We start from the raw sequence: 26,571 nt of genomic DNA, 5'->3' as shown, positions 1-26,571 counted from the left end.
TTCTTTTGGCTGGACTCAGGCCAAAATAAACCTTTTCTTCTCTAATCAGGCCAGCTTTCTCCTAAGGTTTACTTCTGCCCACAGGGAGGGAGAAACCAGGCAGCAAAGATGATGAAGGAGGGAATGGGGAGAAAGAGAGAGAGAGGGGCAAACAAGGAAGAATTGAAAAGACAGGGGTATGGAGTGAATGAGATAACAACCCTGGCAGGGAAAAAACAAGTCTTTAGCCTCTGAGCTTGACTTAAGACTCGGCAAACTTCTCTGGGCACCTTCCTCCAACATCAGCTTCCCTCAAAGCCTGGACAATAAAACGTATAAGGAGGTGAAAACACAGAAAAAAAAAACAATCAATATTAAGGTTGGCTGATAGATTTAATACTGACTGCTGTATTAATTTGAGTGCAAATTAATTTAATATGTGAGAAGAAATGGATTGCAGAGTACTATGACAGATGTGAAACTAGCACAGCAATAAAGGAAACTGATTACCTGACACAGCTGTCAATTTTTGCAGTCATCATAAAATAATATACAATTAACTAATCAGAATTAAGCATTCCATAAAGTTGTCTAATAAGACAAATATTATTTTTTATATAATCTCTGATTAGAATGAAGCAGAGAGGTTGGGAAGTTGGATTCATTTTCGCAAAACTTAAAAACATTGATTCAACAATTTGTTTGCATCACCCAAATTTCCTTGCAATGTTTTAGCATAATTGCAGTAAGGTAATCATTACAAATATGCATTTCATTTCACCGTATTAGAGTATTTGCTAAAGATTAATTAAAATCTGATTAAAACTGATCAAATACGATCAGTTTTACCAGGGTTGACCTGCTGAACATTCGGCACAACACACCACAAAATATTTTAGCGGATTTTGACTTCTCTGACGTTTTGCTGGACATTGTAGTTGGCGGAGCCGTAGCTCTGGTCAAACGCTACAGGAGAACTTGCAGATGGGAGAAGCGAGCAGGAAACTCGCTGATATGATCACAGAGAGTGAGCAACAACACCCGGACTCTGTTTTAATCATTCTCAGGGACTTTAATAAAGCAAATTTCTCCCACGAACTGCCAAAATACAGACAGCACATCACATGTCCCACCAGAGACAGTAATATACTGGATCACTGTTACACAGCGATAAAGGACGCATATCACTCTGTCCCATGGGCAGCTTTAGGACTCTCTGATCACTGTTTGGTTCATCTTATTCCGTCCTACAGGCAGAAACTTAGCAAAACCTGTATTAAAAGATGGACTAATGAAACAGAGCGGGATCTACAAGCCTGTTTCTCTCTCACTGATTGGACTGTTTTTGAAAATGCTGCCAACGATCTGGATGAGCTCACAAAGACGGTTACATCTTAAATCAGTTTCTGTGAGGATGTGCGCATTCCTTCCAGGACTCATTTAGCCTACAACAATGACAAACCATGGTTCACTGCAAAACTCAGACAGCTCCGTCAGGCCAAAGAAGATGCTTACAGAAAGGGGGATAAAGTCTTGTACAAACAGGCCAGATACACACTGGAAAAGGAGATCAGAGTGGCAAAGAGGAATTATTCTGACAAGTTAAGGAACAAATTATCTTCCAGTGACCCTACTTCAGTGTGGAAAGGTATGAAAGATATCACCAGTTACAAGACAGTCCCCCAGCGCTCTGGAGAATCAACAACTGACAGATGATTTGAATGACTTTTACTGTAGGTTTGAAAAAACAACCCACACCCGCCCTGAACACCTCTCCACACAACCATTAACACCTCCAGCAACCCCCCTCTCCCCCACACCTGCAATTCAAATCAGTGAAGATGACGTGTGCCAGGTCTTCAGAAAGAACAAAAGGAGGAAAGCACCAGGCCCAGACGGTGTGTCACCAGCCTGCCTAAAAACCTGTGCTGACCAGCTGGCCCCCGTCTTCACACAGATCTTCAACAGTTCACTGGAGCTGTGCGAAGTCCCCTCATGCTTCAAACGCTGCACCATCATCCCCGTCCCAAAGAAACCCAAAATTACTGGACTTAATGACTACAGACCTGTGGCTCTAACGTCTGTGGCCATGAAATCATTTGAAAGACTGGTTTTGGCTTATCTGAAGGACATCACTGGTCCCTTACTGGACTCCCTGCAGTTTGCCTACAGAGCAAACAGGTCTCTGGATGATGCAGTCAATATGGGACTGCACTTCATCCTACAACATCTGGACAGACCAGGGACTTATGTGAGGATCCTGTTTGTGGACTTCAGCTCCGCTTTGAACACCGTCATCACGGACACCCTTCAGAATAAACTGACAGCTCTCTGTCCCCACCTCCGTCTGTCAGTGGATCAACAGCTTCCTGACAGACAGACAGCAGTTAGTGAAGCTTGGTAAAATTCACAACCACTGACATGGCACTCGTACCATCAGCACTGGATCTCCTCAGGGCTGCGGACTCTCCCCACTGCTCTTCTCCCTCTACACCAATGACTGCACCTCTAAAGTCCCCTCTGTCAAGCTCCTGAAGTTTGCAGACGACACCACACTGATCGGCCTCATCCAGGACGGTGACGAGTCTACTTACAGGCAGGAGGTTAAGGAGCTGGCTGTATGGTGCAGTCTTAACAACCTGGAGCTGAACACGATCAAAACTGGAGATGATCGTGGACTTCAGGAGAAACCCCCTGCTCTCCCCCCACTCACCATCATGAACAGCACTGTGACTGCAGTGGAGTCATTCAGATTCCTGGGCACCACCATCTCTCAGGACCTGAAGCGGAACAATCACATTGAGTCCATTGTGAAAAAGGCCCAGCAGAGGTTGTAGTTCCTTCGCCAGCTGAGGAAGTTCAACCTGCCACAGGAGCTGCTGAAACAGTTCTACTCTGCCATCATTGAATCCATACTCTGCACTTCAATAACTGTCTGGTTCAGCTCAGCTACCAAATCTGACCTCAGAAGACTACGGAGGGTAGGCCGGACTGCTGAGCTAATCATTGGTACAACCCTCCCCACTCTCCAAGAACTGCACTTATCCAGAGTGAGCAAAAGGGCTGGTAAAATCACTCTGGACACCTCACATCCAGCACACTCCCTCTCTGAACTGTTACCGTCTGGTCGACGCTACAGAGGTCTGAGCACCAGAACGAACAGACACAGGAACAGTTTCTTCCTTCAGGCAATCCATCTCATGAACACTTGCCAATAAAACGCAGAACACACAACTCTATTTATTCACCAAACTTGCTTACTTTATTTTTTTTCCCCATTTCAAATTTGCACATATCAGACCTGTACACACGTAATTGTCTATATTATAAATTGTGTTTTTGCCGTTTTGTACATTGCCTATTTGGATATTTGTATTATTCTTTATTATCTGTGTCCTGTCCTGTTGCTGTCTTTCTGTTGCACTGTGGAGCTTCTGTCACTACAACAAATTCCTCGTATGTGTAAACATACTTGGCCAATAAAGCTCATTCTGATTCTGAAAATAGAGTAGAACACTTTAAATTACACTTCCATTTTTAATTTAAATTACATTTCTTGCAATCAGAGTTTGTGAGTGGAGCGGTGTGACTTTGACTGGAGAGAGGAGCGGATTTTTTAAAAGTCGGAGCGTCGTGGTTTTCACTCGCTCCAAGAGCGCTCCACCACTGCTCCATCACGAGTACAATTTATGCCAACAACCCATAATATAACTGCATATTTAGCAAGAATTCACGTTAAACATTTAGCTAGCTTGATAGAGATGGATCACTCAAATCAGAAAGAATGTGAAGGCTATGACGGCAATGGACATGAGCGGGAAGTTTGTTTGTTCCTTCTAGATACTGAATATTTTCAGCTGAAAGCATGATTTAAACAAGCACTACAACACCTATTCACACGTAATTGCTCTCTCAATAATGCATCTAAACAAATGTAATCTTACAGTGCTACTTCATCTGTATCCAATTTCGTATGAGCAGAAATCTGTAAGAAATGCATCGATCCATAGGTAAAATAACTGACGAAAACGTACTGTAATTTTCATCACAAACAAAATTTGCACTGCAAAAAAGCAGCAATTATACCTTTTAATGCTGACAACCATGTTATTAGCTTGTCATGTGGTAGGAAAAAAGTTTGCACACTATAGTGTTCCAATAAGCCACTTTGAAACTCTCCTGTTTTTTTTTATTTTTTAATATATGTTATGAACAGAACTGTGATATTTCATATATTTCAAAACATACTGAATTCCTTTGACGCGGAGCGGTGTTTCTGATATCAGTGAGCGAGGAGTGGAAACGGTGAACCTGGAGCGGAGTGATTATTAAATGCTCAGAGCGGGGAGGGGAAATTGTTGACGCTCCATTCTGCTCACATACTCTGCTTGCAATAAACATTTTGAATAAACATGGTATTCTTCCATTTGAATAAATACAGTCTAATTGCGTGAAATAATTTGTGAGAATCTTTTTACAATAAAATTGTCAGAAAATAATTTCAGAAGACTTCAGAGCAAACATGTATCAGGTAAAAAAAGAAAAACAATAGCCAAAATTAAAATTTTTTGGTAACACTTAAAGCCTTTATATATAATGCATTATAAAAGTAGTTGTAATGCATTATGCCTCGTAACTCACCTTATGAATAACCACATTTAATACATTATAACACTCATTCATGCTTAGTGTCTCATTCATTGAGACACTATGCATTTTAATTTCGGTTATGGTTATAATTATATACTACAAGATATAATGCATTACTATTATCATGAATAATTATAATGCACTATACATATTTATAACTGACCAATTACACAAAAGCTTTAAATTAACTGTTACTGAATTTTTTTTTTGTATTACAGTCCACACTGTAACTGTACTAACAAATGCAAGTGTACTACCACCAGCAAGATGGTCTACTGCGACAGCCTGCTGTTAAAAGGTCTTCAGACAATAAAGGTGCATCCAGCCAAGACACCTTATGCACTGATACTGTCAAACAGGTCATGCTTGTAATTTAATTATTTGGCAACCTGGGAATCTAAGGAGCAGACGGAGCTCCCCTCTGATACCATTTGACAGGACTTCTGAGCGTGAGCAAGGGTCAAAACTATGGATGCTGCAAAGTCAGCGATGTGTTTATTACTCCATTAGTTAGTTAAAACCAGACATAATGGATCTCAACTAAAGTTTGGCTGGTTAGCAGGGGCCAGGTAGCCCTGTTGGGAGATGTAGTAAATACAGTATCTTGATGCAAAAAGCATGTTTCTCCATTGATGAGTATACATGCATATTCTGCATGGAGAATATAAAATTCTACAATATTTCATTTTACAGTAGATGTTTTCCCAGTGACTGTTTCTCTTTCTCCGTCACCAAAATAACAGCGATCAGGCCTCAAACACAGAGGAAGTGATACGTTCACTTGGGAAACACTGAATTGGTTCTGCAGTCGATACGGTCAAACTTGTGCAGATAAACGAAGGTGTTCTTTTTAAACCTCTCCACAGTTCTTTCTTCTGATTAGAAAGTGCTCGTCTAGCCAAGTGTGGCAGGCATTAACACAATCACCCATGTTCGCATTAGCATACGCAGATAAACAAGTGTCGTCATGTTTTATTTATGCAGATGGGACAAAAGCTAAACTCCGAATCACATCAGCAGAGTGAAGAAACTAAATTTGTCTTGCAGGGCTGTAGAGGGTGTTAAGTAGGTCTTTTTGCATCATTGCAGCTTTCTGTTTTGTGATGAACAATATATCAGTTAGACTGGGGCGTTAATAAAACATTAAATGAACAAACGACCACTGCAACGTATACATCACATTAAAGCTCCTTTTGTAGATTATAGTAATTCAATTCAAAATCTTTTATATACACCAATGCTCAAAAGTTTGGGGTCAGTAAGATTTAGTTTTCTCTTTTTTTTTGTGAATTAATTTATTCAACCTTATTAATCAAATGTGACTGTAAAGAATAATCAATTTCTATTTATCAAAGAATCCTGGAGTGTACCATGCTTTCAGAAAAAATATTAAGCAGCACAACGGTTTTCAACACTGATGAGATGCAAACCGCAAATTAGAATGATTTCTGATAATTACATCTTAAATATATTCAAACTAATTTTTTTAATTCATTAAATTAATTTTAAATTGTAATACATTTAATATATTTATTTTCTTTATATATATTTTATTAAAACATTTTTACTGCATTTTTGCTCAAATAAATGTTTTGTCAAATACACACACACACACACACACACACACACATACATATCTATATCTATGTATACATGCACATACATAAGGAAAAAAAGCAAACAAATAAAAAGAAATATGAAGTCAACCAATCTGCTTATATTTTTCCATTTATCATTTGCTTACTTCAGAAAATACTCAATTACATCTAATCCTATATTTTCAATATAGCAGAAATCGATCTCTCACTCAAACAACACATCTAACAAGTTATGAGACTGAATGTGTTGGCCCCTCCAGCCTATTTTGGTATCTTGACTCTTCTTTGTAAATAATGCAACGTTCCCCTCCCAGGTTCTGGGCAGCTGCATCCTCTGGAGGACACCATTGCAAACAGGGAAGACCATTTCTCTCACTGAGACCCATGGATTCAAGAAACAAACATAAAATACACTGCATAGCACAACAGAGCCAGAAATGGAGTCAGTAGTATTAAAAAAATAAGTCATACAAGTTATTCATTGTTTCTATGAGTAATGAAACCCTCAGGTCACTTCCAATTTCCCTTCCCTTATTTTTGCACCATCTGAAATACAAGTTAATCTAATCTTAAAAAGTAGGAAGCTCGCTGAGAAACAAACAGCCTGTTAGCAAATGCTACACTTCCACAGCAGTGTCAGCAGATTAGATTGTTTCACATAAAACGCCCTAAAGCTAGACCGCAAGGAAACACTTTCTATTTAAATGAACTGAATTTCTGAAAGATCAATTCAGGACGTGCTTGGGAAGTGACTGACGCTACTGACTTAAATGCATTTTTTCAGCTGCATGACAGCAGCTGAGCTGCTTTAAAAATGTCTGAATACATCTTCAGAACCAACTTTTATTTGTCTATGTTGTCATGGTATCAAACCAAACTGGGGCTGTTTTATGATATTTGATATCTGGATTTTTTATTTCTTCAGCTTGGCTCGTCGCTGACGGGTTCAGGTAAGGGCTTAAGTGAAATGTCAGACTGTAGCCTCTTCCCCCTGTCTGAGTACTTTCTCTTCAGATGGATAATACCAGTATATTTGATATTTTCTTGAGAGTTATGGGCTGTTCTCACATCCTGAGCACAAAGATGAATCTTTGTAAACAATCTTTGTTTAAGTTTAGGCTCAGAGTTCAGGTCAGGAAAAGCATCTGTCATTTCAAGTCAAACTGAATTAATTAGGCTAGACTGACTTTAAATAAAAGCATGTATTGCCTGAGGTGGACACCCACACTCGGAGGTCCACCACATAAATCACAGAAACATAAAATGCTAAAGGTAAGAAGAAAAAGTGGGCTGGCCCATCATGCATTACGCAAAATTGCAGTTCCGTCATGAAGATGTCCTCAGGGGATGATGATTATATGCTGTACAATTTGTATCAGCACTAAATGTGACAGCGATCTCACTGCTGTACTTCAAATCATGAGGTTTCATTCCATGAGAGAGCCCTCGGCAATCACCAGAATCTTCTATGACAGAGCTCTGATGATATACATTTCTGCATGTTATCAAAACAGCACCACACTGCCCTCTAGTGACTGAGTTTGCAATGACAGTTACCCATAATGCAAACACATATACTATAAATTACATGTACTGAAACGTTAAAAGTCCAAATATTTAGATTTACTTTATTAAATATATATTAAACAAGTAATATAAAGAATATATATTTAATATATATATTTTTTAATAAAATTTTTAGATGTCTATTTAATCAATTTATTCCTAATGTTAGTTCATTCTCACATATACACTCACCTAAAGGATTATTAGGAACACCTGTTCAATTTCTCATTAATGCAATTATCTAATCAACCAATCACATGGCAGTTGCTTCAATGCATTTAGGGGTGTGGTCCTGGTCAAGACAATCTCCTGAACTCCAAACTGAATATCAGAATGGGAAAGAAAGGTGATTTAAGCAATTTTGAGCGTGGCATGGTTGTTGGTGCCAGACGGGCTGGTCTGAGTATTTCACAATCTGCTCAGTTACTGGGATTTTCACGCACAACCATTTCTAGGGTTTACAAAGAATGGTGTGAAAAGGGAAAAACATCCAGTATGTGGCAGTCCTGTGGGCAAAAATGCCTTGTTGATGCTAGAGGTCAGAGGAGAATGGGCCGACTGATTCAAGCTGATAGAAGAGCAACTTTGACTGAAATAACCACTCGTTACAACCGAGGTATGCAGGAAAGCATTTGTGAAGCCACAACACGCACAACCTTGAGGCGGATGGGCTACAACAGCAGAAGACCCCACCGGGTACCACTTATCTCCACTACAAATAGGAAAAAGAGGCTACAATTTGCACGAGCTCACCAAAATTGGACGGTTGAAGACTGGAAAAATGTTGCCTGGTCTGATGAATCTCGATTTCTGTTGAGACATTCAGATGGTAGAGTCAGAATTTGGCGTAAACAGAATGAGAACATGGATCCATCATGCCTTGTTACCACTGTGCAGGCTGGTGGTGGTGGTGTAATGGTGTGGGGGATGTTTTCTTGGCACACTTTAGGCCCCTTAGTGCCAATTGGGCATCGTTTAAATGCCACGGCCTACCTGAGCATTGTTTCTGACCATGTCCATCCCTTTATGACCACCATGTACCCATCCTCTGATGGCTACTTCCAGCAGGATAATGCACCATGTCACAAAGCTCGAATCATTTCAAATTGGTTTCTTGAACATGACAATGAGTTCACTGTACTAAAATGGCCCCCGCAGTCACCAGATCTCAACCCAATAGAGCATCTTTGGGATGTGGTGGAACGGGAGCTTCGTGCCCTGGATGTGCATCCCACAAATCTCCATCAACTGCAAGATGCTATCCTATCATTATGGGCCAACATTTCTAAAGAATGCTTTCAGCACCTTGTTGAATCAATGCCACGTAGAATTAAGGCAGTTCTGAAGGCGAAAGGGGGTCAAACACAGTATTAGTATGGTGTTCCTAATAATCCTTTAGGTGAGTGTACATACACACACACACACACACACACACACACATATACAGGTCCTTCTCAAAAAATTAGCATATTGTGATAAAGTTCATTATTTTCTGTAATGTACTGATAAACATTAGACTTTCATATATTTTAGATTCATTACAACACAACTGAAGTAGTTCAAGCCTTTTATTGTTTTAATATTGATGATTTTGGCATACAGCTCATGAAAACCCAAAATTCCTATCTCAAAAAATTAGCATATCATGAAAAGGTTCTCTAAATGAGCTATTAACCTAATCATCTGAATCAACTAATTAACTCTAAACACCTGCAAAAGATTCCTGAGGCTTTTAAAAACTCCCAGCCTGGTTCATTACTCAAAACCGCAATCATGGGTAAGACTGCCGACCTGACTGCTGTCCAGAAGGCCATCATTGACACCCTCAAGCAAGAGGGTAAGACACAGAAAGAAATTTCTGAACGAATAGGCTGTTCCCAGAGTGCTGTATCAAGGCACCTCAGTGGGAAGTCTGTGGGAAGGAAAAAGTGTGGCAGAAAACGCAGCACAACGAGAAGAGGTGACCGGACCCTGAGGAAGATTGTGGAGAAGGACCGATTCCAGACCTTGGGGGACCTGCGGAAGCAGTGGACTGAGTCTGGAGTAGAAACATCCAGAGCCACCGTGTACAGGCGTGTGCAGGAAATGGGCTACAGGTGCCGCATTCCCCAGGTCAAGCCACTTTTGAACAGAGAAGCAGCACTGGACTGTTGCTCAGTGGTCCAAAGTACTTTTTTCGGATGAAAGCAAATTTTGCATGTCATTCGGAAATCAAGGTGCCAGAGTCTGGAGGAAGACTGGGGAGAGGGAAATGCCAAAATGCCTGAAGTCCAGTGTCAAGTACCCACAGTCAGTGATGCTGGTGTTGGTCCACTGTGTTTTATCAAGGGCAGGGTCAATGCAGCTAGCTATCAGGAGATTTTGGAGCACTTAATGCTTCCATCTGCTGAAAAGCTTTATGGAGATGAAGATTTCATTTTTCAGCACGACCTGGCACCTGCTCACAGTGCCAAAACCACTGGTAAATGGTTTACTGACCATGGCATTACTGTGCTCAATTGGCCTGCCAACTCTCCTGACCTGAACCCCATAGAGAATCTGTGGGATATTGTGAAGAGAAAGTTGAGAGACGCAAGACCCAACACTCTGGATGAGCTTAAGGCCGCTATCGAAGCATCCTGGGCCTCCATAACACCTCAGCAGTGCCACAGGCTGATTGCCTCCATGCCACGCCGCATTGAAGCAGTCATTTCTGCAAAAGGATTCCCGACCAAGTATTGAGTGCATAACTGAACATAATTATTTGAAGGTTGACTTTTTTTGTATTAAAAACACTTTTCTTTTATTGGTCGGATGAAATATGCTAATTTTTTGAGATATGAATTTTGGGTTTTCATGAGCTGTATGCCAAAATCATCAATATTAAAACAATAAAAGGCTTGAATTACTTCAGTTGTGTTGTAATGAATCTAAAATATATGAAAGTCTAATGTTTATCAGTACATTACAGAAAATAATGAACTTTATCACAATATGCAAATTTTTTGAGAAGGACCTATATATATATACACACACACACACATATATACACACACACACATACATACATATACACACACACACACATACATACATACATACATACACACACAGACACTGTATCTAACTATCTATCAAAAAGAATGCATTGATATACACGCACAGATCCCCAGCACCGGTTTGCACTTACCTGTCATATGAATACCTCCAAGCACCGTATTGTGATGATGTTGAGGCACCAAGTTCAAGTCCAAAAAGCTGCTGTGCTGTGCAGCAGAATAAGGGTGTCTGGTGTGATTCAAGTGAGGGAGGTTATTGCGCATGGGCATGCCCATCCAACTGTGGCGGGAGGTCTGCGTCTGGCCGGGAAAGCTGAAGGAGTTGTAGACAGTGCGGTGTGGGAGCTGGGAGAAGCCCCGTGAGGGCAAGCTGGAGTTTGGGGAGAAATGTGAGGATGTGGGGGGCTGAAGTGGGCCTTTCATGGAAGGGGCGTTGTGGAGTGGGCCGAGTAAAGGCCCGTGAGGGAAGACTGGCATTGATTTTGTGCCGGTCATGGGTAAGGAGGCTTTGTCTTGAACGGAGAGCTCTTTCTCTATAAGGTCAGCCAGTGCCTTACTGGTGACGTCAAATGGGTCAAAGCCGAGGTCGTCATCCTGTTGCTTGGCCGAAGAACCGAAACCGAAGGCTGCTTGCCAGTCTGTAGAGGATGACACTGGTATGGTATCTGTTGGAATGAAGGAGAATTGTACATTTTATGTGTAATGTGGTGCTTTTTGAGGTGCAAATAATATTTGGCCCTTGAGATGTAAAGTCTAAATGGGTCCAGGTACCTGACGTGAAGAGGCTCTGTGGTTCTGGGGCAGTGGGCCAATCGGAGTTGCTGTGAAGGGAACTGGAAAAGCCGGACACGCCGCTGGGGATGGGATTGGGGTGTCGGAAGTTGCTGTTGTCCGAAAAGAGTGATTGTGACTCAGCTGCTGCTCCTTCAAAAGGCGACCGTACTGTCAGCCCTGCTACACAGATAGGCACCACTAGAGACGGCTTAGACAGGCCAGGAGGCGGCGATGGAGAGTCATTGCCGGAAATCTGGAGGATTTAGTAAGGGAGAAAAAATAAATAAATAATTATTAGGGTGTGTGTTTCTATCTTGGGTTAAAACATTACCTGCTCTATTTAAAGAAAAGTGGTTTAGATAAGTGTACAGCTTTCCCTTCATTAAGGTAAATAATGATCGGCAGTGTGATCCTGAACTTACTTGTGATGTTTCTCCGTTACTTATACCAATGGAATCTGAAGGTTTGTTATTTGGGCTGCAGGAAAATAATACAAACTTGAATCAATTACATTCATACAGTACATGAATTACTGTATTATACAAAATAAACTGTATTAAGCTCATTGACAAAGACGAAAAAGTTTCATAAAAAAAAAAAAACATGCCTGACAGCATTAAGATAATGTTTGGGAGAAAATGTCCTTAACTGTCACAAAGAAAACAAGTGTAATTTCACAAATAATTTTACTGTAATGCATTTTGTCCTTCTAAAGCATGGGTCGGGAACCTTTTTTGACCAAAGATCCAATTTTGCATTTTTGGTTAATGCATCTTTCCAAAAGAGCCAATATAAATATTATAAATATATTCTGTCAGCCTTTTTTTCTGACAAATTATTTGAAAAACTTGAAAAGCTGTGTGGAAAAATCGAAAGTAAATATTGAAATACTGAAATTTCATGTTGAATGGTGAAATATTTCATACTGGCTCTTGGCACAGGAGAACACCATCTTCTGTAAAACAAAGTATATGTTTCCATCCTATCATCCTTTTTTTTTTTATATACATACTTTTACACTTTTTCTGCTGTTCAAAAAAAAAAAAAAAAAAAAAATCGCTCTTTTCACTATTACCACAAGCAAGCTTGAATCTGAGTGTATTAGCTCTATGTTATCATAGAAACGGCAGTGGTTTGCTGTCGTGACTCTTACGAACAGCACTGAACTGAATGCACACTGAACACGCACTTTGGCCGGTACAAAAGATGTATTATTTTAAACCTTTTATCAGCTTATGTAGTCTCTACAACAAAGGAATTGCTGATCTCTAGTGATGTATAATTTTTGTAACAGATCATTTGTTGGTAAAGGGTGAGAGATCTGGCCATACCGTTGTTCTAGAGTATTCCGTGTTTATATTACTATCCAACAATACCTTGAACCCTCTGTGCCCTTAAGTACGATTAAGTAAGATTATCAAGTTTTTCAAATAATTTGGCAAAGAAAAAAAGGCTGACAGAATATGGCACTAGGCAGACGTTCACAGGCTGGCTACCTGACAGAGTCACAGTTTGATGTGAAGGGAGGCAGGCCAGTGATGGAGCCAAGGCTGAGCTCTGTGTCCAGGCCGTCTGGAGTCATGTTTTCAGAGTCGGAGCCGCCATCTAGGGGTGGGGTCTTATGGTGTTCTGGAAGCCCATTGGGCATCTTTCCTGTGGTTTGTAACGAAGGCCAAGCTTCTTTGTTGTTACTGTTGGAACTTTAAATATGATAGAAACATTACATGTAAAGGAGGAAGACACCAATAAAACATTAATGTTTCCATATTCATTATTGATATTTTAATGCTTAATGAAAGTATACATGAACAAATTATAATGAATTAATTTTAATTATAACTTCACTACTCATAATTATTGTTTGCTGTGTAACTCTGAACAATAAAGTCATGAAAAATATGAAATAACTTCCATATTCCCATGTGTTATTACTAAATGAAAGAATAAATAAACAGGTTTTAAATTGGAGCTGGTGTGAAAGGTATGATTCAGTACAAACCTCTGCGATGTGCCTGATTTGCCCTTTGTCTTCTCCCCTGTTGAGCTCTGCAGGAAGTTGGGGTTTGTTTTGTAGAGCTCCTGTAAGAGTTTCTGTTCATATTCCTGATGTTTCCCTGCCTGCAATGTCAAATGTTATGAGCTCAGATGCAAGTCTGTCAATGTCAATAAAGAAGTTAAAAAGCAGGAAGCAGCAACATTACCTGCATTTCTTCTTTTGTGAAACTAGCAGCTTCGTCTCCCAGCTCGTGAAGATACATACAGTCTGGTTTGGGGCACTGCATGCTTTTTAGAAAATAACTGCAGTATTTTGTTGTACCTAAAGAAGCCTGCATGAAAAATGGCATTTTTAGATATAATGCACACTAGAAATGACTAATTCTTCAAATGCAAGTTTTCATTACCTTAAGTGTTCTGCCATCTACTACAACATTGTTAACACACTGTATAGCTCTGAGGGCATCTTCTGATCGAATGTAAGTGACGTAGGCACTGGCACTAGGACCCTGGGGACAAATATCAAAGCATATTAGATGACTAAATCGTTTGAGCAGACACGAGGCTAGCTGGGAAGAAAACACAGCTCACCTGTGAGCCAGCATAAGAAGTGCTGTTATTGATGACCACCTTATGGATCTTCCCAAACCTCCCGAAGTACTCCGGCCTTTTTAAGACCTGCAATCAGAAATCAATTAAATATTTAAAAAACACCTGATTGCTGTTTGCAGATCATCAACAGCACATACAAATGTAGTTTGTTTAGTTGAGTCACACAGGGAGAGAGAGCACACCTGATTATCATGATTCATCGGAAGGATATGACTCAATCACCATTTATTATAGGCGAAAGGCATACGAAATCTAGGTTAGGAACTAAATATACTTCATCAGCACTGTGGCAAATATCATTTAAACTGTTTTTACACCACCAAAGATCGTTTCTACTTATAAAACCTTACACAAGTAAACCATTTTACACAAGGCTTTTGAGGATGAGAAAAAAAAAAAAAAAAACAGGATTTGCGTGAATGACGTACTGTATTGAGAACCGATGACCTAAACACTATCAACAGGATGCCCACAATGTCCAGCCAAATCAACAGTGAAAACGAAGTGTGGCACACAAGTAGGTCTCTGGCGGGTGACTGACAGTTCATTGGCGGAGGGCTTCGCCTCGACGACATGGTGCTTTTAAGATTCTGGTCACTCTTGAACTGTGAAAGCAGCCCGGATGTTTCTTTGCATTCTTTGTTCGAGTGTAGTGGCCTCACTCGCTTTCAGTTTTTTGTTCTTTTTCACACCCTCAGTGTCAAATAAATGAAGGCACAGAGACTGAAAAGTGAAGGGACGATCGGTATAGAAAGAACATTCAGGCAGACAAACCGCATAAAAACATTGTCACAATGTAGATTTGATGTTTTTAAAGCTTTGTTCTGCTTATCTCATTCGAACGCTCTTGAATTTAGAAGGCATGTTGTCACTCTCTCGGTTTTTCACACTGAATAACTTGTTCTCTGCTGAGATCTATTCAGGGTACATGACGTAAGCTGTGATGGCAAATAGAGGGAGAGAAAGAGCGTCAGAGAGAAGGGAGCGAGAAAAAAAAAAAAAAGAGTGAAAGCTGTTTTCGTGGGCTGGTTATGCAGGCTAAGTGCAGCTGGTGGGCAGGTAGCTTTCATTTCCCAGGAAACAATTTATGGTCTCTTTTTTCCATTTAATGATATGTTGCATTAAAATCAAATCTACACATCTTCAAGAAGTTTCATGCAGCCAGATGGAAGTGATCCTGTACAAAATGCCAAAAGAAATAAGAATACTAGCATCAAAAAGTATGCTTTTTCATATCTGAAAAACAATGTAGTCAGTGTGATACCACAATGCATATTTTACATTGACACCAGTAACTATAAGCAGTTTACCAATATATCACCAATATTGCAGCCGATATTTGACCTTTTTCTCAGCATAAATCAATAAGCAGGACTTTTATAAGTCATAAGCAGGAATGAGAGCACAGGAGCTCCTTTTCTTTGTCTTCATTAGTTTACTGTTTTAGGGCTTAGCTTAAGCCAGGACTAGGCCATAGTTCAATTAGGATTTTAAAGTAATTTTAATAGACATGTCTTAGAAAAACCATTACTGGTGTGCATCTTAAGACAAAACAAGGGCGCTGACATATTTCAAGATCAATCAGTACAAGTTTTTCAGTTAAAACAGCTCAGACTTGCAGTTTAGTCGGGGACTAGGCTTAAGCCTTGTCTGTGAAACTGGGGGTATATTCTTTTCACCTGATCAGGAATGTTTTAGCAGCTGGGACAAATGCTTCTTACCTTAAACTTCATTTTTGAACAGTTAAAAAACAGAAAAGACTTTGATGGGACAGAAAAATGCGTACTTTTTCCATATCTTTCTTGCAGTTTTATAAAGCACAGAAACCAAGCGTGGGTGAATTTTGCGAGCTTACTACCAAATACCACCAAGATGAATATCAAGCTTTAGTGCAATGGAGTCATTTATTCTGAGTGAGAGAAACCATCAGTTACACAGAGGTCAGTGTGTTTAGCTGAATCACCTCGGGATCGGCGAGTCTTTGTGAAAGGCCCACCACAAACACCAGGTTCCTCTGGACGACTCGCACACTGGAGAGGTGCTTGCGGTTCTCGGTGATCTTCTGTTTACGCTCCGTCTGCTTCTGCTTCTTCTCATTCTTTATCCTCTGAAGTTCTTCTTGAGAGAGAGGTTTGTAGACCGCAGGGTCTTCTGGATAGGGCTAAACCAAACATAAGATCCTAAATGTTAGACGAAATCATTCTTGAAGATCGTGTTTCACTAAATGATTAATGACAAAATATTTTAATAATTTGACCATAGCATCAAATGGTAAAAATATTCAAATAATAAAAAATATAAATTAATTAAAACTCAAATCAAAATATTTTTTATAAATAAGTTTAATATTTTATAGCAATGCAAAATAATTTTCCTAAGTGAATCATTTTTTGCGTCGATATATTGTTACATATTATATTTTAATAAACAGCAGTATTTAAACACGTACACTAAAACTCCCATAAAGAGCTGTCAAATGCATTCTCCCGATTTTCCACATTTCATATAACGGTTTTATATGCTACTTATGACTATACAGCCCTTGATTTTAAAAAGAAATTTTAATATGACACTGATTAAGGATCAGTGGATTAATAATAACATGCATCCTGCAAATAAAGGCTAAGTATCTGCAGTAAACTGGACACTATAGGGACTGATTTAAGTGATTGTCTGGGAGCGTTTAGAAAAAGAATACAAGAACTGGAGGCTTGTTGTGCTGCACATGTTCCCTCCACACAGCTGTACTGCAATGATAAAAATCACGCAGACCCTGAGGCAACAGGAGGAGCATGAATTATTCCAGCAAAGCTCCCTGGGATGCTGAAAGCTAGCCATTAAAACTCATCTCCTGGAGCTCCCCAATAGAGCAGTTTCTTAGAAATAAATTAAAGTGTCAAAGGTTCCTTGGGTTAAAACTGTATAAATGCAATCAAGTGGTAAAGCCCAAATTGCAACATGTAAAACTAGATCTCATTTTAGTTTGCAGGTCTAATAACTTGCATAGTTTAATTTAAGTAATCAAGGATGATTCTAACCAAATTGGTTTGTGTGCTGTAATGGCTCATTAGTTACCTTTCTGCAGGCCGGGCAGAGGCCGTTCTCGTCTGTGCGTATGCGATGCCAGCAGAAGCGGCAGATCTGATAGCCGCAGGTGCAAGGGAAGAAGTTGACGTCGTCAATTTCCAATGGTTCCATGCACAGTGGGCACTCCATGGGGTCCTCCTTCACCTCAGGGCTGCGGGACATCCTATGGTACGGTGCAGAGAAAAGATCGGGGTGTTCTCACAGTTTAGAGGCAGAGCTGATGAGAAAGAAAAAAAAAATTGTGTTAAAAACACTTTTAATATGAAAATCAAAGTTTTTAATAAGTTTAAACATTTCTTATATAAATTGTAATAAATAATGTTGCATTTGTTTTTAAATTCCAAAAATTGTCAAAGCTTCTAGGTTTAGAAATGCAGCCAATATCTACAAAAATCTTGTTTCTTTCCGACAGTGCCTAATCTTCAGATGCGAGACAGAATTAGGCTTATATCACTCAAATAGTCTCAAAGCACACTAGAGGTTGCAACAGAGAGCCAATAATGAGACTGCTACTAGTAAGAGTGTGTTTGTGTGTGTGGGAGGAGTTTAAAACTCAAGTCAAGAGAGGAATTGAAGGCATAATTGGAATCGACAAGCCCAAACACCCACACAAGCAATTGCAAGTTTCAATAACATGTATGCGTATCCTTTAGGGATCATCCAGTAAACTGGTTGTCTAAATGTGTAGGTGCAAATTCAGCAATTACAGAAAATGAGTTTTTGGATCCTCATATGAAACACAGATCCGTGGGCTCATGACAAGGTTTGCATCTTGAATGTAGGATGCATTGGTTGAAAAGCAATATGACGTCTCTGTGGGGTTCTGGAGAAGGAATGTGACTGCTAGCATCTTTATTTAAAAGGCTACTGAAAAATCATACATACATACATACATACATACATACATACATACATACATACATACATACATACATACATACATACATACATACATACATACATACATACATACATACATACATACATACATACATACATACATACATACATACATACATACATACATACATACATACATACATACATACATACATACATACATACATAAAAAAAGGGGTTTTAATTAACTTCATTTAGCAGGGGGCGAGATAACAGCTAATTTACATCTTAGTGGCAATCGGTTTTCTTTTGGTCCATGTGTTGTCACATTCTGATTTAGTGTCTTCTGCAGTAGCACTGAAACCCATCTGAATAACAACATGGATGAGCACAAATACAAGTTTGTCCAAGACAGTTCCGTAACTTCCGTTCCCTGGTGGCAATTCCCCACGAGGTTCATTTATCAAACAATGGTCTGAACAAAGCTCCTAAATGGGAACAAATACAGGACAGCCTAGTGTGCATTACCAAACAAACCAGAATATGAAGCTTCCATGGAGTGATTCATCTGTCACATTAAAGGGGTCCTATTATGCTTTTTCACTTTTTGAATTTTAGTCAGTGTAGTGTGTATGTTTGTGAATAAAACATTTATCTACAACGTTACAAATCTCAAAGTCCACTCCAAAAGGAGATACATTATTTTTTTAAATCCCTTTTCAAGAACTACAATGAAGTTTGGACTTCACACTTTTTTCCTGGGTGTTGTGATATCACAAAGCGGCCCATTAAAATATCATTAAAATAAATCCCGCCTACAGAAATTTGAATGGAGGGGTGAGGTAGTGGTTACAACACTTGGTTGAGTGCATCAGACAAGACGACGACGAAGAAGTGCTGCTGTAGCATCAAGTTTTCAATCTGCAGTAATCTGCTGAATTTACACTTCAATTATGAAACTATGGTATAAATAAATTCAACTGTATAACAGTTTCACTGCAATTCATGTTATAATGTTAGAATTAAAGAACAATAAACAATACGTATTACCGTTGCACTTATCTGTACATAGTAAATGCAGTTATTTTAAGTGGTTGTTGACATCGTATCTAAAATGTAAATCAATTAAAGTGATGATTTAGCCAAAAAACAATAACGTTACCACTCTAATACGTCTTGCAATATCTGTGCGTGAAGGTTCTGCGCGATCCTCGTTCAATATTCTCGGGGTCTAAATCCAGCTCAAATTGATATGGCAATATTGACACCATCCTTAAGTATACCGGAGCAGACGGAACTTGCTGCTTTGGCAAGGGGCGGGGCAGTACTAAAACATTTCGTTTTTTTGGAAGGCGGGCCTTCATCAAACCCGGAACTAATCGAGCCGTTTGTGCCAGGCTGGGGAGGAAGGTATTGTAATAAAAATTATGTGAAAATAATGCGTTTTTCAAACCACCAAGCATGAGAGCACATTCTAGTACACCCCCAAAACAAAATCAAGGCTTCGTAAAAAAGCATAATAGGACCCCTTTAAACGAAATGGCAAAAAACATTACGGAACCAACAATATCTTATAAACTATAACGGAAACAACCAGATTTTATGATATTAGTCTTATATTTGTAGTTCTTGTTTTAATCAGAGGAGGGACACATTAGTGAGTTCACAAAACACATTATTAGACTATATTCCAAGGCTGCATGATATATTAAACCCATTTAAAAATCATTAAACATAATTGTGAATTCATAAACGCTATGATTTATTTAAATAATTATATGCGATACAGTTCTCAAACTCCATCTCTGCATGTTGTTTGGGTTTATTATAACATTCTAGGAACTGGGAAATCAACGTGCGCCATTTCATCAGATTTGCAAGGTAAATTATTTATAAATCTGCACAAAACACAGGAGAATACGTCACAATTTCAAAATAAAAGCTCGAACCCTTACCCACCCTCAGTTTACACGTTTTGATGTACACATATTCATTTAATTATAGTGCTATAGCATTTCTGTCCTAAAGAAATGGCCAAATATTAAAGATTAAGTGGACATTTGAAGTAAATGGTGCTTGGTCAATATTAAACAGTAATGTGTAAAAACAGTCATCAGGCCGTTGGCGCCTCCTGCAGGCCTTTGTTGTAATGCGTAATCTACATAAGCTCTTAGAATACATTATGTATTTTAACAGTTTTGTTCAATAAAAACCATATGATTTCTTGATTTTGATTTTCAACTAATTATTATTATTGCATCATTGCTATTATACATGTATTTTAAGTCATTTTAAAATCTATTGTTCACTTACATCTATTTTTACCAATGAAAATGTTTTTTCCATTTTCATTTGTCTATACTCTGTTTTAATGGTTAAATTAAATTGTATTAATTAAAAAGCCAGTCCAATTAATTGAGTTTTACAGTTTTATCTTTACCAAATTCTGTTTTACATTATTTTATGGATTCCATTTTAATGGCTCCATTAAATTTTAATAATCAAAAGCATCTCCAATTAATTGATTTTATATTTCAAAAAGTATTTTTTTTTTTTCTCAGAAATACTGCACATTTACATTTTTCACCTAAATAAATTCTGGTAAATAATATTTCTGGGAAATACTCCTTTAAAAAGTGCTTTTTTTATTATCATTTTATTACTAGAACACGTGGATGTGTTGTCATTCTTAAACTAGAATACTGAACTTGATTTCAGTGATTTGGACTATGAGATGGACACTTGCTTCTTGCACTCTATAGCCCTATTCGGACGGGATTAGTTTTACATGGAGAGGTGGGGTAAAGTAATTATTACTAGAGCTTCTCAGTTATTTTAGTCCCGTCCGAATGTCAGTAAAGATTACGGCGACTTTTACCTTCTGTAAAAAGGTCCGGAGAAATTACCTCAAGTAATACTAATCCGGTGCGAATAGACCAACTAAAAATATACGTAAATATTCCATCATTTTCTGCGTTTTTTCAAAAATGGAGGCGCTTGAAGCTTTCAGTTGCGTTCTAGGCAGAGGGACAAGTCAGTGGCAAACCTAAATTCTTTTCAACATAAAACGATGCAGGATTAGTAAAACAATACCAGCTACGCTACGCTTCCTCTCTCTCTGACAGCGAGTTTATATCACACACAGCAGTTCTACACGCCTCCTGTCAATCACTCAGCGCATCACTCGTCTTGTCTAAACCACCTCAAGCATTTTTACTGTTACAGAACCATGAAGAGCACTTACATTCAGGAAGTAACAAAACGCACATGACAACAGGCAGGTGACTCCGGTGCGTAAATCAAGTTACCCCTCCCACTTCTGATAGTTTTACTGATATTTCTAATCCAGTGCGAATCGGCCATTAATATTACCGACGTCTTGTGGTAAAATTACATTATCCCATCTACCCCTGTAAAACTAATCCCGTCCAAATAGGGCTTATGTTGCACTTTACTTTTACTTTAAAAAGGGATTTCATAGATATGTGGATTTCATTTGGTTTAATAAAATATTTAATAAAATTGTAGATTTTTTGTGTGAAATTAATAGTTTCGATTAATCGATAAATTAGTCGACAGATTAATCGAAATAAAAATACAGTTTTTTGTCGTTAGTGGCAGCCCTAGTAAACGTGTGTCGTGTCGTGTGCGCGAATGCCCTAAACACAACAACGATGCAATGCAGGGCTCCAGGCAAAAAAAATCGAGTAAGGAGCCATTGGCTCCTATAAAAGAAAAACTTAGGCGCCAAATTATTTTTTTAGGTGCCACAGAATAAAAGTGGTTTATTTTATTATTATCATTTTATTTTTCCCCCCTATTTTAACATTTCAATCATTTTGTCATGTGTTTATGTCTTATCTTTTCTAGGCTTTATCAGCATTTTAATCCATCTTGTAGATGATCAGGTCGACCGGGGGACTAAGGTTCACTTAAAGTGTGAATTAAATGTCTTTTACAACTTGAAATATACAGTCACAAAGAATTGTTCGTTACACAGAATCTGTACCAATATCATGGACCATAAGCATCACTTGGAAACTGAGTGCAGTGCATCCTATAAATGTTGTCACGTCTTTCACACATTCAGTCTGTTTTTCTTCATTAGTAAAATGCAATTTTATAGGAGGAGTTGAATCATGTACAACAGAATAAGTAAAAATATTAATATGCAACAGCGCATAAATATAGTAAAACGCTCCTCTTTATAGTTATTTTTCTAGCTGACTGATGAGTTTATGGACACTGAGTGGTTATTCTGAGGTAAATGTTACAATGCAATGTTTACAAGCTTTATACATTTCCTCAGTTTGAAACACTGAATGAGCTTTTACATAAAACATTTCAGTAAGTTCAGTAAGCCAGTATAGGCTTTCTTATTGCCTACCTTTTGATCATGTTCATTTCATACTATAGTAGTAAATCGAAATATATAATGGGTTCACTTACTGCTTTAACTGAGGAGCTAAAGAGATCGCGCCTGAGCATTAATACTCTCCGCTCGCGCGATCCGGACGCATACACGGACGTGTGGACGCGGGGTACTGGTGTTTATATTACCGAAAGTGTGCGCTTGTGGTCCGCATTAAAGAGCACCCAAACCGCATCATTTGAATTTCGTAGCATTTTAAAGCTGATACTTTGTTTATTAAAAAGTAAGACAGCACAAAGCTGTCCGAAACGCATTCGAGACGGATATAAATCCAATCGCTCGAAGTACTTAGGAGGTGGTCTGGGCGAAACTGGACAAGTGTAAATGCATCTGGTTGTTGAAACCACATATGGTAATTTTACTCCTCCCATAATATTAAAATAATAGACGTGTGAGAGCGTTTTATAGGCTATATGGCATGTTATAGTCAGATATGACAGCGCAATGCAACAAGCATCACCGCGGATGAGTAGCGGAGTATTCAAGTAGTACTCAATCTTCTTCATTAAAAGTAGCGAGACTAGCCTATCTTTCCAGTGCTGATGCCGCGCGCTCTCTTATCGCGGTCTGTGATATTGAAATTAGCTGATAATTAATAAAATTATCCATTGCTTTCATTGACGTGAAATCCGTTATATTTGCATATGAAGCGGGAATTGAAGAACGGATTTATATCCGTTTTGCGAAGACACATTTATGTGGCCAAGTGTAAATGGGGAAACGTTTTAACAAATCATATAGATATCCGATCAGAGAAAATGCATGAAGTGACCAGGTGTAAACAGGCCCTTTCAGGTCTCTCTCACTGCCTTCAGCAGACTGTGTGCGGCAGAGACGAGGACTGTTTGAAACTCTTTTCCAAACTTTGATGCGCACCGTCTTATGTAAGTTTAATACGTGAACATAACAAAAGATGTGAGCGCAAAACAATCGGGAAAAAAGTCCTTTCATGCAAATTATATATAGCCAAGTGGATGCTGCACACTGGTGGTGGTTGAGGAGAGACCCCCCCACATGATTGTAAAGCGCTTTGGGTGTACAGCAATACACAATAAAGCGCTATATAAATGCATCATTCATTCATTCATTCATAGTCGCCAGTGGCGACCTCAGCAAAAACTTCACTCGCAAATTAATATTTTTGGTCGCATTTTAGTCGCAGTTTGGAGCCCTGCAATGAAGGTGTATCTAGGTCTTTTATTAAACTGGATAAATTATTACACGTTTTTATATTTTATGTGGTGCCATGATTTGATATTTGATCAAATCATGATTTGATATTTGATCAAATCATGATTTGATATTTGATCAAATCATGATTTGATATTTGATCAAATCATGATTTGATTTTTTTATCAAATCATGATTTGATTATTGTATGTTCGTTTGACATTTCATTTATTGAATACCTTTTAAATTTGCTTATTGAAAGAACAGCATCAGCAGCAGCAGTATGGTGTAACTTATTTGAGGCACATGTATTTGGTACTTGCTACCTTATATCTTTACTCTTTCGTTTAATTCTTTTCATGGCTTTGGAAAACTTGCATCTGATGTTTCTCTATGTCGCTTTTTGCATAAGTCTGGGTCGTCGACACCAAGCTTAGTTGCAATTTCTTTCTAGGAATTAAATGCTTTCTCTGAACCTTTAAAGTCTCCCGGTGAGCGATTGTACAGGTGCGGATATATTTGTGGCAGCTCAGCTATTCGACACAGTGTATTTATGTTGCTAGTGACTTGGAGATGTTGTTCTCCGGCCTGACCTTTGTTGAATGAGAAAAAAAAAAAAAAAAAAAAACGCACGTCAAAGGCAGCGGAGTTCCCGAACACACCCACCAATTGCGTAATCGCCACGGACCAATAGTAGCTCAAAGGTGTTTCGAAGCCAAAACGAACTCCCCAGAAAGTTTGCTTTGGTGATCTGTATCGAACTGCCAAAACAAACTCAAAACTAACTTCGTTTCGGCCTGATTTTGTTCAAAATGACATCGTCATAGTTCGTTCTTCGATTTCGTTTGAAGTATATTGGGGCCTTAAAAAATGTTTCTTTTGCACCAAATCAGCATATTAGAATGATTTCTGAAAGATCAAGTCACACTGAAATGTAATATATTCCGCTTTGGCATTACATGAATAATTTACATTTTAAAAAGTATTAAAATAGAAAACATTTTAAATTGCAATAATTATTTCGCAACTGCATTTCTGATCAAATAAACGCAGCCTCGATGAGCATAAGCGACTTCAGGAACTTTTTTTTTTATTATTTTTAAATCTTACTGACCCAAACTTTCAAACAGTTTTGTATGTATACAGCCTCACAGCTAGCACACAGACTAAAAGCCAACAAAGCTCATTTGTCATTTCATAGGGTCTTATGGTCACTGTCAGTAACGGAAGCACCAGGAGTGCGAAGAAGGGACAGCGTGTGGTTACAAGAGGATAGGGGGAAAACGGGAGTTGTCTAAAAATATCCCATCCTGGCCAGGCAGAGTACAGCAGGAGGAGTCAGTCCCTTGAATCTCCCTTTAAAAGGGAAATGCTGATTGAACGCAGGGGGCGGTCTGCGCTACATGTAGGGTGATCAGCACTTCCTCGGATCGACAAGGTCTCACCCCAGCTAGTAAGGGGGGCGGTGGGGAAATTGCAAAGCACAGTCTCCTTAACATGCCAATATGGAATTAGAAACAGAGTGTGAGGGTTTTTTGCCGTGGAATGTATGGAGAAGGAATTCCCACTGTCGGTGAGGATGGGATTCCTTCCCAGCAGAGGCGGATATCAGCTCTGGGTAATGAAAGCTTTCCGCTGGCCCCTGCTGGGGACGATGCATAACAAACATTTAACCATCACTCTTGTAAAAAAAAAGATTTGAGTCCACCACAATGATTATAAACCCCCAAAACACACTCAAGCTGTGCGGGTTTGATTCCCTCTGGCATCCAACATCACATGCACATGTTGTGAAAGAAAGATGCATAATATGGAATGAAACGGGGCAATAAAAGTCACAAGATGACCTTTAAAATTAAGACAAATGCTGTGCAAATGGTCTCATTTCTGATTATCACAGTTCAAAGAGTACAAATCCTGATTTGACTTCCAATGTAAATGCAAATCTGGATTAAACTAAACTGAAATCATTATGCTTACACTGAGCAATGAAGCCAGAATCACTCACAAATCTCTTTGGAGCAGACACGGTAACAAACATGTTTGCAATGTGACTAAGGTGCTGGGAAAGCGCAGGAACAAATTATAATCTAAACCTACAATGTTTGAGTTTTGGCGACGGTACATGTTTTTGTGTATACATTAACCCAGAGTGCCGTGGGAGCTGAATGCTGAACGGACGGCCTGAAGGGCCCTCAATACTGTGTGCAGGGGTCAACATGGAATGACCTTTCTTCAAAGCATACCGAAATCCTTGAGAAAGAGAAACTGCTAATCGCAGGCTCATTGGGCTTTTGGTTTCTCCGCACCTCACTGAGATGCTATGGCACACCGATTCAAAGCAAAAACAGAGTAAACTGAACATTTCTGATAGCTCACTCACAGGACTAACAACTGAGTATGCATGTATAATTCAGAAAACTTTCGGCATAACCTTAAAAAGAAAGCCAACATCTGAAAACACAAAAACAATGCAAATATCAGGAACATTGTGACATCTAGAAGCAAAAATCAAAGGCTTTCACAATATTTTATGACAAAACATCAATAACCACACTAAAGGCCACACCAAATGATGAGAATAACAGCTGTACAACACTGAATACAGCAACTTAAAAAAAAAAAAAAAAATTCACAAGATGAAGTCTTGAAGGCAGACTTATATAGTCTTTGGCAGCATTTTGAAAGCGTTTCTGTAACAGACAGTTAATTTTATATGCGAGTCAAATCAAAAGGTCTGTGTTTTTGAAATGGACTTTGAAAATTTGGTCAAAATGCTATTACCTTTAATAGAGTCTCAACATTTGAAACCACAAGAACAGCACAAATC

General features: G+C 38.8%; 1 protein-coding gene across 2 annotated transcripts in view; it reads right to left on the bottom strand.

Moving 5' to 3' along the window:
• The window catches only part of LOC306858750 (CCR4-NOT transcription complex subunit 4-like), a 33,428-nt gene that overhangs the window by 4,540 nt on the left and 2,317 nt on the right, over positions 1 to 26,571 (bottom strand). Inside the window, exons 2-12 of one of the 2 annotated variants that reach the window (XM_079399442.1) lie at positions 17,288 to 17,516; positions 16,176 to 16,373; positions 14,192 to 14,278; positions 14,008 to 14,109; positions 13,807 to 13,932; positions 13,605 to 13,723; positions 13,102 to 13,305; positions 12,028 to 12,082; positions 11,603 to 11,858; positions 10,963 to 11,496; positions 8,547 to 8,603 (exon numbers count right to left, since the gene is read on the bottom strand). In XM_079399442.1, the coding sequence (XP_079255568.1) occupies positions 8,547 to 8,603; positions 10,963 to 11,496; positions 11,603 to 11,858; positions 12,028 to 12,082; positions 13,102 to 13,305; positions 13,605 to 13,723; positions 13,807 to 13,932; positions 14,008 to 14,109; positions 14,192 to 14,278; positions 16,176 to 16,373; positions 17,288 to 17,461 (1,912 nt within the window). In that variant the 5' untranslated portion in view covers positions 17,462 to 17,516. The remainder of the gene's footprint in view (positions 1 to 8,546; positions 8,604 to 10,962; positions 11,497 to 11,602; positions 11,859 to 12,027; positions 12,083 to 13,101; positions 13,306 to 13,604; positions 13,724 to 13,806; positions 13,933 to 14,007; positions 14,110 to 14,191; positions 14,279 to 16,175; positions 16,374 to 17,287; positions 17,517 to 26,571) is intronic. The other variant, XM_079399443.1, reaches the window with a different exon arrangement.

Source organism: Barbus barbus, assembly GCF_936440315.1.
Source record: "Barbus barbus genome assembly, chromosome: 39".
Classification (NCBI taxonomy): domain Eukaryota; kingdom Metazoa; phylum Chordata; class Actinopteri; order Cypriniformes; family Cyprinidae; genus Barbus; species Barbus barbus.
Note: the sequence above shows the minus strand (reverse complement) of the source record. Positions and strands in the feature narration are given on the sequence as shown.